The 12,896-nt window shown below is 32.3% G+C and overlaps 1 protein-coding gene across 1 annotated transcript; it reads right to left on the bottom strand.

Moving 5' to 3' along the window:
• Positions 1-9,212: 9,212 nt before the first annotated feature.
• On the bottom strand, positions 9,213-11,201 carry LOC141659761 (uncharacterized). Its single transcript, XM_074466689.1, has 3 exons — positions 10,613-11,201; positions 9,867-10,531; positions 9,213-9,761 (listed from the first exon to the last, which is right to left on the bottom strand). The coding sequence occupies exons 1-3, from the start codon at positions 11,199-11,201 to the stop codon at positions 9,213-9,215; spliced, it is 1,803 nt and encodes a 600-aa protein (XP_074322790.1).
• Between the last annotated feature and the right edge of the window lie 1,695 nt (positions 11,202-12,896).

Raw genomic sequence — 12,896 nt, 5'->3', positions numbered from 1 at the left:
GTTTGATAGGTGAAAAATATTTTTAAAATAATCGAAACACATATTCAGAACTAAACACTGGTTAGCTATACTAGTCAAACTGATACTTGATTGTTAAAATGGCAAATCAAATGACATTGTTTTAATATTAAATTTTGGTTATATTACTATTATATATATCTATTGAAATCCAAATGGTTGGATTATTAAAAAAAATATTTTTAAAATAATCGAAACACCAATTCAGGATTAAAAACTACTTAGTTGTACAAGTCAAACTCATGTTTTACTGTGAAAATGAAAAACCAAATAAAATTATTTTGATATGAAATTTTGGTCATATCACTAATATATATCTATTTACATCCATATTGTTTGATCGTTGAAAAATATATATAAAATAATCGAAACACCAATTCAGGATTAAATACTAGTTAGATGTACTAGTCAAACTTGACTGTTAAAATAACAAACAAAATAAAATTATTTTGATATAAAATTTTGGTTATATAACTAATATATATATATATATATATATATATATATATATATATATATATATATATATATATATCTATTGACATCCATATGGTTGGATAAGTGAAAAATATTTTTAAAATAATCAAAACATAAATTCAGAACTAAACACTAGTTAGCTGTACTAGTCAAATTAATACTTGACTGTTAAAATGGAAAATCAAATAACAATGTTTTAATATTAAATTTTGGTTATATCACTATTATATATATCTATTTGTATCCAAACATTTGGATTATTGAGAAATATTTTTAAAATAATTGAAACACCAATTCAGGATTAAACACTAGTTAGTTGTAAAAGTCAAACTCATGTTTGACTGTTAAAATAACAAACCAAATAAAATTATTTTGATATGAAATTTTGGTCATATCACTAATATATATCTATTGACATCCATACAGTTGGATCGTCGAAAAATATTTTTAAAATAATCTAAACACAAATTCAGGACTAAACACTAGTTAGTTGTACAAGTCAAACTCATGCTTGACTGTTATAATGGCAAACCAAATAAAATTATTTTTAGATGAAATTTTGGTTACATCACTAATATATATATATCTATTAACATCCATACGGTTGGATCGTTGAAAACTATTTTTAAAAAATTGAAACACCAATTGAGGATTAAACACTAGTTTGTTGTAATAGTCAAACTGAAGGTTGACCGTTAAAATGGAAAACCAAATAAAATTATTTTGATATGAAATTTTGGTTACATCACTAATATATATCTATTAACATCCATACGGTTGGATCGTTGAAAAATATTTTTAAAATAATTGAAACATAAATTTAGAACTAAACACTTTAGTTGTACTAGTTAGACTGATACTTGACTGTTAAAATGAAAAATCAAATAAAATTGTTTTAATATTAAAATTTGGTTATATATCTATTGAAATCCATACGGTTGGATCGTCAAAAAATATTTTTAAAATAATCGAAACACAAATTCAGGACTAAACACTGGTTAGTTGTACAAGTCAAACTCATGCTTGACTGTTAAAATGGTAAACCAAATAAAATTATTTTGATTTAAAATTTTGGTTACATCACTAATATATATCTATTAACATCCATATGGTTGGATCGTTGAAAACTATTTTTAAAATAATCGAAACACCAATTGAGGATTAAACACTAGTTTGTTGTACTAGTCAAACTGAAGCTTGACCGTTAAAATGGCAAACCAAATAAAATTATTTTGATATGAAATTTTGGTTACATCACTAATATATAAATCTATTAACATCTAAACGGTTGGATCATTGAAAAATATTTTTAAAATAATCGAAATACAAATTCAGGACTAAACACTGGTTAGCTGTACAAGTCAAACTCATGCTTGACTGTTAAAATGGCAAACCAACTAAAATTGTTTTGATATGAAATTTTTGTAACATCACTAATATATATCTATTAACATCCATATGGTTGGATCGTCGAAAAATATTTTTTAAATAATCGAAACACAAATTCAGAAGTAAACACTGGTTAGCTGTACTACTTAAACTGATACTTGACTGTTAAAATGGCAAATCAAATAAAATTGTTTTAATATTAAATTTTGGTTATATCACTATTATATATATCTATTAAAATCCATACGGTTGGATCATCGAAAAATATTTTTAAAATAATCGAAACACAAATTCAGGACTAAACACTGTTTAGTTGTACAATCAAACTCATGCTTGCTTGTTAAAATGGCAAACCAAATAAAATTATTTTGATATTAAATTTTGGTTACATCACTAATATATATATATATTAAAATTCATACGGTTGGATCGTTGAAAACTATTTTTAAAATAATCGAAACACCAATTAAGGATTAAACACTAGTTTGTTGTACTAGTCAAACTAAAGCTTGACCGTTAAAATGGCAAACCAAATAAAATTATTTTGATATAAAAATTTGGTTACATCACTAATATATATCTATTAACATCTATAAGGTTGCATCGTTGAAAAATATTTTTAAAATAATCGAACACTTGTTAGCTGTATAAGTCAAACTCATGCTTGACTGTTAAAATGACAAACCAAATAAAATTATTTTGATATGAAATTTCGGTTACATCACTAATATATATCTAGTAACATCCATACGGTTGGATCGTTGTAAACTATTTTTAAAATAATCGAAACACCAATTCAGGATTAAACACTAGTTAGTTGTACTAGTCAAACTGATGCTTCACTCTTAAAATGACAAACCAAATAAAATTATTTTGATATAATATTTTGGTTACATCACTAATATATATATATTTATTGACATCCATACGGTTGGATCATTTAAAAATATTTTTAAATAACTGAATTAACCGAAGTAATTATATCTATATTTTAAAATTATATATATATATATATATATTATATTTCAGTAAAACATTAAACAAACAAAACATGTGAAGCTGTGAAGTCGACTAGCACCAGATAGAAAGGAGTTAATAATGTGCTTATATGATATATCTAAAGAAAATTTTCCTTTCACTCATGTGAGATTTGGGTTGAGAGCTCAATAGTCAGACCGAGGGGAGGCTATTCTAATCTGACCTCCTCTAAAAATGTAGTAAATAATTCAAAATCTGAATAGTCTTCAAACATCGGTAAATAAAATAATTAAACAAAAATTAGTGACTTCTTGGATTCTTAACCCTAAAATTCATATCTACCCCCATTCCCTATACCATAATAAACTATATGCTCAAAGTCTTACAAAGTTAATCTTTAAAAAATTACTAAATTCAATGAATTAAACCCCGGTTCACGCTGGCCTTGGAAAATTTGTGACAAGTAAACTTTTTTAGCCCCAAATCTCTCAGAATCCTATTGATTCTTCCCAGATTTTAGCCCCCAAATTCATATCTACCCCAATTCCCCAAAAACACAAAAAAATATGTGCTCAAAGTCTAACAAACAAATTCACCTACTCAATTAGGCACAAAAATCCAGATAAAAATTCAGCATTCAGAACCTTTTAATCCCTTAAACCAACTGATCTAGTAATTAAAATCTAGTTAACATCACATAAACGCACAAATTAAGTACACATAGTTTGAGATCAAACAAGATAAACAAACAATTCAAGATATACAACATCTACCACCTACTATTAATAAACAACCAAAATACAATTGTTTTATTTCCCTTTGTGAGAAGAACCTGATTGTAACTAATTCAAAAACAAAAAATTCAAAAGATTAGATCACTGCAATTAATAATTTCCAATATTCTTGATACAAATGGTGACCAATGGCAAAGAATTTTCAAGAAAAAAAAGTGTAAGAGAAATTTGAGCTCGCCTGAATTATTTGACAGCATGAAATCCTAGAACTTCTGTTATAATGTAAGTGTATGTGTGCGCGAAGGAGATGATTCTAGCTTGTCGTTATCTTTACCCGCCCTAAAGAATTTTGAAACGATGCATGTACTTCAACATAACGCTCTCATTAGACACTTCCGGTTTGGAAAATCTCAAAGTGACTTATAAATTAAATTGATAATGATAAGTTGATAAATGCTTATAAGTTATACTAGCTTAAATTCTGTTTCCGTTAATATTTTAATAAATTTTGAATTTTTTATCCAATCATATATTAATTTTAATATATTTATATGAATATATAATAAGTATAGATTTATAATAAAAATAATAAAAGAATGAGTTGTGATCGTAGTTTAGTAGGATAAGTTTTCGTCATAATTTAGCGGGATAAGTAGACTATATTTAGTAAATTTAACAATTTAGTAGTTTAGCATGTATATACCACTATTTATTTTATTTCTAATAATCAAAATAAGACGATAATCGTTGAAACAAAATATAACTCATTCTGATTATTATATTATAGTATAGATTTTTAAATTGCGTCAATATAATTTATTATTTTATTTTATCCCGATTTAGCAAATCCAATTAAATATGTACTCGATTTTTCTATAGCCCGTATCAATAGTATAGTTTTATTTAAACCTAGATGGATAGTGTATATAATTTTAATATTTTTTTGTTCCGAGGCTATTATACCTTGATTTTATTTTTGTTTTTGACTTGTTCAATAATATAACTTTTTTATATAGGTGAACAATATATATTATTATTATTCCCAAGGAACTAACAATGAGATTTACAGAAGGGGGGTTGTTTGTAAATCTCAAAACTTTTTCAAGTTTTGAGTAGTTTCAAAGGCTAAGTGTTTTGATGAACAGTTGTGTGTGAATTGCTTTGAGCAGGTGCATATAGATATATATTCAAGACACAATTGTAAAGAACACAAAGGATTTAAAAACTTTTCTGGTGGATTTGTTGTTCCACCAGAGGTGTGTATTTCAGAAAATCTTTGATTCAAAGAATTGATCACAGTTGTGTCCTAGTACAAACTAGATGATTTTCTCTCTATATTTTTCTAAACAGCTCTGGAAAATTCATCATCTAATTACTAGCTGCAACTTGGTTTATATATCACCAAGTTTACAAGTGAAGACAAAGATAAAATACAATTTTTAAAATAGTTCTTCACATGTTTCTTCTTCATTTCTCTGTCCAATGCATTCTAGGATAATATGTGAATCTTTGAATACTTCCTTGTTCGCACCAGAATAGAAATGCTGCATTTTCTTGATTCCTCCAAGAGGCTACCATATTCCAATTGTCTCTGTCAACCCATGTCCCTCTGTCAGCTTATGAATTGTCACTGTCAACTGCTATTGAACTGAGCATCCTTGAAGCTTTCATCCGTTGATGCTTTATCAGTTGAAGCTTTATCCGTTGATGCATTAACAGTTGAAGCTTTATCCGATAATGTACTCATCCGTTGATGGATGTTATCCGTTGAAGCTTTAGAGACATCCGTTGAAGCTTTGTTTCTCATCCGTTGAAGGCCTTTAATCTATCAGTTGATACTACTTCATTTATACAAAATTACAAGGCATGAAATATTTACAATTAGCCTTCCTATTTGCATATCCACTAGTAGTCAACATGACTTATAATTTCCCACAACTTCTAAGAATTATAACTTAAATACAGAAGCTGAAATGTGCTACAATACTAAACTTATTTTTAGCCATCAATGGATAGCCAAAGTGGTCTTATCCATTGAGGCTACAACCACTAGATTTGTACTTAAGTGTTTTGCTTAACTTATCATCAAACTAATACACATATTCCTAACAATCTCCCCCTATTTATGTCTACTAGAATTGTAGGCATAAATTTAGGCTTAACTTGATGATAACAAAACACTTAACAAATATATGAGCTGAAATCAAGTAGAAATTCAAAAGTGATGCACAAGTGTATGTACTGAGATAGAATTGAAGAATTATATTATTTCCAAGGATGCTCCTTTAGACTGAGCAAATTATTTTCTTTTCCTTTGTTCCCTTATTTTCTTCCCTAGCCTCCTGTCATTTTCCTCTACTTGGAGTTGGAGTTGTCTGTAGAATTCAGATTCATCTTCTTCACTGATATCCAACTTAGATTGCATGTCCTTGAGAGTTCCATTACTGGCAATTTTAAGCTGGTCTTCAAATCTGAAAAATCTCATGACTCTTTTATTGTCTCTGAACTCCATCAACCGATGAGGTGATTTATGAATTGTAATTCCATGCTCAGGGATGCGTAATGTTCTAGGCAAGGAATTAGACTCCCGCCAAGTTTTCCTTATGTTGGCAATCTTGTTGAGAATCTCAGTTTTGGCAGTCCTGGTAAAGCCAGAATCCCTTTTGATAGCTGAGTAGACTCTAACCAAGGTAGAATAGCACTCATTTAGAATTCTTTGAAGAGGCCAAGTCCTTTCCTCACTTCCTTTATACTTGAACACTAGCCTTTCTGGGAGCTGTTTGTAGGCACTTATTTCCCTTACTTCCTCCAGCTCATCCAGATAGAGTTCAATATCTGTATACTCTTTTATGTCACAAATGTGAACATAATCATCCTTTGAGGCTTGTGGCTTAGGCTTAGGTTTATGTTTCTGAGTGAATTTACTTGAGATTAGGGGAGGTGTTGATTTGGATTTTCTTTTCAGTTTCTTTGGTGGTGGAGAGGTAGTTAGGAAGGTAGGCAAGTTGATGGTGTCCCAATCAATAGGTTCCTCTTTAGGGATGATTGGTTCACCATGGACATTTATACTGGGATCAGCAACAAAAGGATCAGGAATGGAAGGTAGTGGTTTAGATTTTGATTAGGTTTCCATAGTGTCATCTCCACTCTTCCTTTTTGTATTGGCCTTCTTTCTGTTCCCTTTCTGCCATTCCTTTCTTTTCTCCCTTCTTTCCTCCACACTCTCACCAACCACATTCCCCATATCCATATTTCTGCTTTCAATCTTGTCTTCTTCACTTTTGTCTTCAATCTTATTCTTTTCTTCAGTCTGACTTGGCTTTAGCTGTTTTTCAAGCTTTGCTTGTGCTCTTTTGTCATCCTTCAGCTTTTTAGCTTCTTCCTTTAACCTCATGGTTTCTTCCCTCTTGGCTATTGAGAATTTGGGATGTCCTTGCATCACACAGATACTCTTTCCCTCTCTATAGATGATAGCCATATTCATTCTTTCCACTACATCCTTGGTCTCTTTGTGCTTTATGATGTTATTACCCAAAACTTTGTCTTTATCAGGCTTTGGAAGAGGAAAATCCACTTTTTTTAGTTGAACAAAGTTTAGAGGGTTCTTTGTAGAGTCCTTGTTGAATCTAGTGGATGGCTCGAGTACCATGGGCTTCAGGTCCCTGAAAGAAGTTTCTCCAACCTTATTCCTCCTTACTGGATTCAGCTCCATTGTGATTTGCTCAACTTTTGTGCTATGTTTCACAGATAAGGATTTTATAGTTGTAGAGCCAAACACCTGTTGCATCCTTTCATCAATTTTCTCCTTTGCTCTTTCACCTTCATCTCAGCTGCTGCTAGCTAGATTAGATTAATTCCATCAAGCTTTCCTTTAATTTGAAGTGTTGGATAAGTAGTGATGGCAGGAACTAGCACTATCGATATTTGAATGTTTGTAGATGGCTCCCCTGTAGATGGTTCTCCTCCCCCTTCCACTTTATTCTCCCCCTTTTTGTTATCATCAATGAGAGGAGTCAAGCCTTGTGCTTTAGCCAGTTGCATTAGAAGACTAGTCTGAGACTGTTGATTTTGAAGAATGGTGACCACAGAGTTTTCAATAACTTGAACTATGTCCTCCAATTTGGCCAGCTTCTTTTCAGCATCTGATTCTCTTCTCAGTCTTAGTAACAGGTCCTGCATGGTACCAAAGGGCATGATTGAATCCAGCTTCTCAGAATTGTAGGACTTCAAGTCAGCTATATCCTTCTTGAGTTCATCCACACTCAGATTTTGTCTTAATTGTTGTAGCTTCATGAGATGTAGAGAATATAAGTGGGCTTGAAGAATATTCTTGGTACCAGCATTTGAGGTGTTCTGAATGGCCTTTTGGATAGACATGACTTGTTTGACTAAGGATACATTGAATTGTCCTGGTGTAGACTCCTTTATCAATGCCCATTCAGGTAAATTTGGAATAGAACTCGGGCCTTCATCTCCCCCTAAGTTCATGCTTCCATCAAATGAAACAAAGTCATCATCATTAGAATTTACTCCAAATTCTTCAGATGGCTCACCAGCTGTAGAAGGCATCAAATTGACAGTAGCTTTATCCCTTTGTAGAGATTCTGAAGTATGTACTAGATTTAAAATCTTCTCTGCCTCCTCATTGCCCTGAGTAGCCAACAGTTGATAGGCTGACACAGGATGAGTAAAAGTGTCAGCATCCAAGGAAATATTATCAATTATAGCTTTATAATGTTGCTGAAATTGTCTTTCCTTTTCAGCATCATCCACAATCATTGACTCATGAGCAATGGTTGGATCCTCCCGTATACCTTCTGTACCTGCCTTTCTCTCAATTTCTCTCTTTTCTTGCATCAGGGGCTCCCCCTGGCTCACACTCCTCACACCCTCACCTTCACCTACTAAGGTGGCACTCCTCTCACTTTCTTTTGCCATGCTGGAAGAAATAGCATGCATATTTAGACTCTCAAGCTCTCTTTTTGCCTGGGAGCAACCCAGCCTCTTACTCAAATTTTCACTCCCTTCCCTCAATCCTAGAAGTGATTGTACAGTAACCATGTCTTCTACACTTGGAATTAATTCAGTTGTTTGTGTAGAGGCTATCAACGGATAAGGAGTATTCGTTGAAGTGGAAATTGATGGTATCAACGGATAACTGCTTTTAAGCTTATGCGTTGAAGAACAACCACTTGTCAACGGATGAGAGATATCCGTTGAAGAAGGAAAAGAAGTAAAAATTGAAAGTGACATAATTGTTGAATCTGTGTGGATTGATTTTAATTTAGGTGACATAGATTCTTCAACTAAGTCTGAAAGAATTGGCTGATGATCCAACAAATCATCTAAAAGATGATGATCACCAGTATTTGAGTGGGGCTCATCCCTGAGTTTTTCATAGGGTGAACAGCCATTTAGGACTTTAGAGGGAAAATGATTGATAAGATAGGTTGCTGTCAAAACACAGTCGCCCCAAAAATGTTTATGTAAATTTGATTGAAACAAAAAGGCACGAGAGGTTTCAAGTAAATGTTTGTGCTTCCGTTCCACCATACCGTTTTGCTGGGGTGTATGTGAGCTGGAAGTTTGATGTAGAATCCCTTTGGACAAGAAAAATTATGTAGCATATTTGCTGAGACCCAATTCTAATGCATTGTCTGTCCGGACCTTTTGGACATTGTAATGAAACTGAGTAGAGACTAAAGCCATAAATTGTTTAATAATATCAAACGCACTACTTTTACAACTAAGAAGATGCGTCCAAGTAGCACGTGTAAAATCATCGACAATGGTAATGAAGTATTTGTTCTTATTATATGTGGAAATTGAATTTGGCCCCCAAAGGTCTACATGAATGAGTTCAAATGGAGCAATGGAATGAATAGTACTGCGAGGAAAAGGAAGCTTATGTTGTCTTGCTTTAACACATATATCACACATTGAAATTGCAGAAACACTAGCATTATCTATATTACAAAAAGTTTTTAACTTGGAGAGAGGTAAATGTCCCAGCCTTGAATGCCAGACAAGGGCTGAAGTGTTCCCAGTTGTGAAAGAAGCATTTGACAAACAAGAAGATTCAGCAGAAAATGGAGGAGAAGAATGCAGCATGTAAAGGCCCCTCTGAGAGTCACCAATTTCCATTGGCTTCCTCAGAGAATGGCCCTGCAAGTAGCAATTGTCTTTAGTGAATATGACATCACAATTCAGAAGTTTAACTAATTTGCTAATTGAGAGCAAATTCTATTTAAAATGTGGAACAAAGAGAACTTCAATGATTGTTATTTCGGGAGTGATTGGAACACTGCCAACAAAATCAATACTAATAATCTGACCATTGGGCATCGATATAGTGATGGGTTGTGATAATTTTGTCAAAGAAGAGAATAATTTCTTTTGAAAACACATATGATCACTCGATCCACTATCTAGTATCCAATTAGCAGTGTTAGAATCAGAAAAACAGGCAACAGAAGAGAGATTAGAAATGGTACCAGCAAAATTAGCTGAAGAAATATTGATAGCAGATTTTAGGAATTGCATAAACTGAGAGCAAAGTTCAGGAATAAATCCAGTGAAACCATTATTCCCTGTAACAATAGAACTTCCAGCAGATTGATTAGGTCCAGACATGTTATCAGGATTAACACTTTGTGAAGAGACTGTAGACTGTCCAGACATCTCAACATTTGCAACCATCCATTTTAGTTTGGTAAATTTGAAGTCAGCTGGAAAACCATGCAACTTATAACATTTGTCAATAATGTGTCCTTGTTTCTTACAGTAATTGCAGAACAATTTCTTGGTATCAGTCTGAAATCTTTTATTATTACCTCCTTGATTATAGTTTCCAGAACCATAAGATTTGGATACATTCAGTGAAGCAGAATCTGGCAAAAAATGCCCAGTAGAATGTATCTCCCTCTGAGTCTCCTCTTAAAGTAAGAGACTATAAACTTGGCCAATAGAAGGAAGAGGTGACCGTATTAGAATAGAGCCCCTGATGACATTGAAACTTTCATTTAGGCCCATCAAGAATTGAATGATTCTCTGATCTTGTTGAAACTTGGACAATTTCTGAGAAGCACCACATGAGTAGCCACATGAACATACTGGAATTAAGCACAAAGCATCTATATCATCCCACAACATCTTCATTTTCGTAATATAATCTGCTACATTGCTATTTCCCTGAGAAACCTCAGCAAGTTCCTTATGAAGACCAAATAACTGTGCACCACTGGAAACACCATATCGTTCTTCTAATTCCAACCACATTTCATGAGCAGAGTTTGAATATATGACACTACGACCAATTGTCTTCGATAATGCACCAATAAGCCAAGATATGACCATGTCATTGCATCTAGACCAGCTTTTATAAGAAGGTGCTGTAGAGAGTGGTTTAGGAAAACCTAGTTTATTTCTTGCTGAAAGAGCAATAGTTATCGATCGTTTCCAATTGTTGAAACCAGTGCCATCAAAAGGCTCACTAACTAGCTTCATTCCAGGACTATCCGAAGACTGAAGATGTAAAGGATTATCTTGATTGAATTGAGATTGATTATTCTCATTGTGATTATGATTATTTGACGATTCGGCCATTAAGTATTGAGTTTTGATGAACAAATAGGGATTATTCACCAGAAAAATGATCTCAATGAAACGAAACAAGAACTGTAACTGAAATGAAGTAATTCACAGAGAAAATGTCAAGAAATGACACTTTGAAGATGATAAACTATTCGATCAATATCACTATCACAAACAAAGAAACAATTGAGAACGAGAACGAAATCAAGAGAGAGTTTTGTGCATAACTATGATATGATGATGCACTAAGTTGATTTAGAAAGTAGACATCATAATCAGTAAAAGAATTTGTATATATCGAGAGAGATTGAGATTTAGGGGAGAGAGATTCAACGAAAATCATACCGAAAAACACCAAGAAACAGGAGATCAGTAAGGATCGATGCGGAACAATCAATCTGATTTATGAGCACTACAAACTTTATATCTATCCCATAAATCTGATTGTTGCAGGCTCTGATACCATGTGAAGCAGTACTACACCAGCTTGAAGAAGAAGATGAGAGAAAACAAGTAAAAGTTGTATATTCAGAATAATAGTTTGTTACAAATCTTACTCCAGAAGTAGTGTTTGCCTAACAATATATATACACCTGATTGCTTACTTGACTGACTAATTAACTAACTAATCACTACATAATTATACTATATATTGACTTAGTGATTAAGTGATGTTAACAGTTTTATCAACAACTCCAACAAAAAACTAATTCAGCTCACACGAAACTGGAACAGGAAGGTAATTACCAATTAGTCATACATATAATCACATAAGATCTCTAATGTGGTTTTACAAATAAGTAAACTTAAATTTGCTATTGAGTGAAGAAGCTCGAAAAAACTAATGAGCATATAATAACAATCAGCCGAGAGGAAAATTATTTTAAATCAACATAGCCAAGAACGAGTAAGTACAGGATGAGCACCATATATAAACACTCAAACAGCAATTAGACAAGACAAACAGGGGCACAGCATTCTGTGGTGCACATTCCTCTTGCCCCTATGCAGCTTCACCACATATGACAAATTGCAGTAGTGAATGAAATTAAATACATTCTTGCTCGGGATATATAAATTAGAGGCTTCTTTCTCCGCATACATACACATAACAAGCTTGCACACACATTCACCTTGGCAATAAATTCAAGTGGAAGGTAGGCATTCAAAAATTACTCCAACTTACTCCCTATATCACTCTAGATCATAAAACAAGACGCATATACAATTCAGTCTAAAAATAATTACATATACAGATCAAAATATGCGGCAATTATTGTTAATTTTTTTGGGAAAGAAACTTGATTTTTACAAACACCATAAATTTCATAAGGTTAGATCATGGTCGATAAATATTTTATAAAATTGATGTAAACTTACTATCTTTCGAACAAATTCATCTTGAAATAAAATTCAAATCGAAAATCATCAAAAAAATGACTCAAACTTAATCCTTGTTACCAAATGATTAAATTAGAAGGCTAATTAAAAATTGTATAATTTGTACAACATAATCATAAACACACATACCATTCAAGTTGTACATCAGCAACAATTCATAGAATAGCAAGCAAAATCTTTTTAATTTTCTTGTGGAAGAAACATAATTTTTAACAAGAAAACAAAATTCAGAAGCTTTAATCATGGCCGATAAATATTTTTCCGATTTCATATAAGTACCTATTGTCTTACAAGCAAATTCATCTA

This window comes from Apium graveolens, chromosome 5 (genome assembly GCF_009905375.1).
Source record: "Apium graveolens cultivar Ventura chromosome 5, ASM990537v1, whole genome shotgun sequence".
NCBI classification, from domain to species: Eukaryota; Viridiplantae; Streptophyta; class Magnoliopsida; order Apiales; family Apiaceae; genus Apium; species Apium graveolens.
This window is presented reverse-complemented; position numbering and strand designations above follow the sequence as displayed.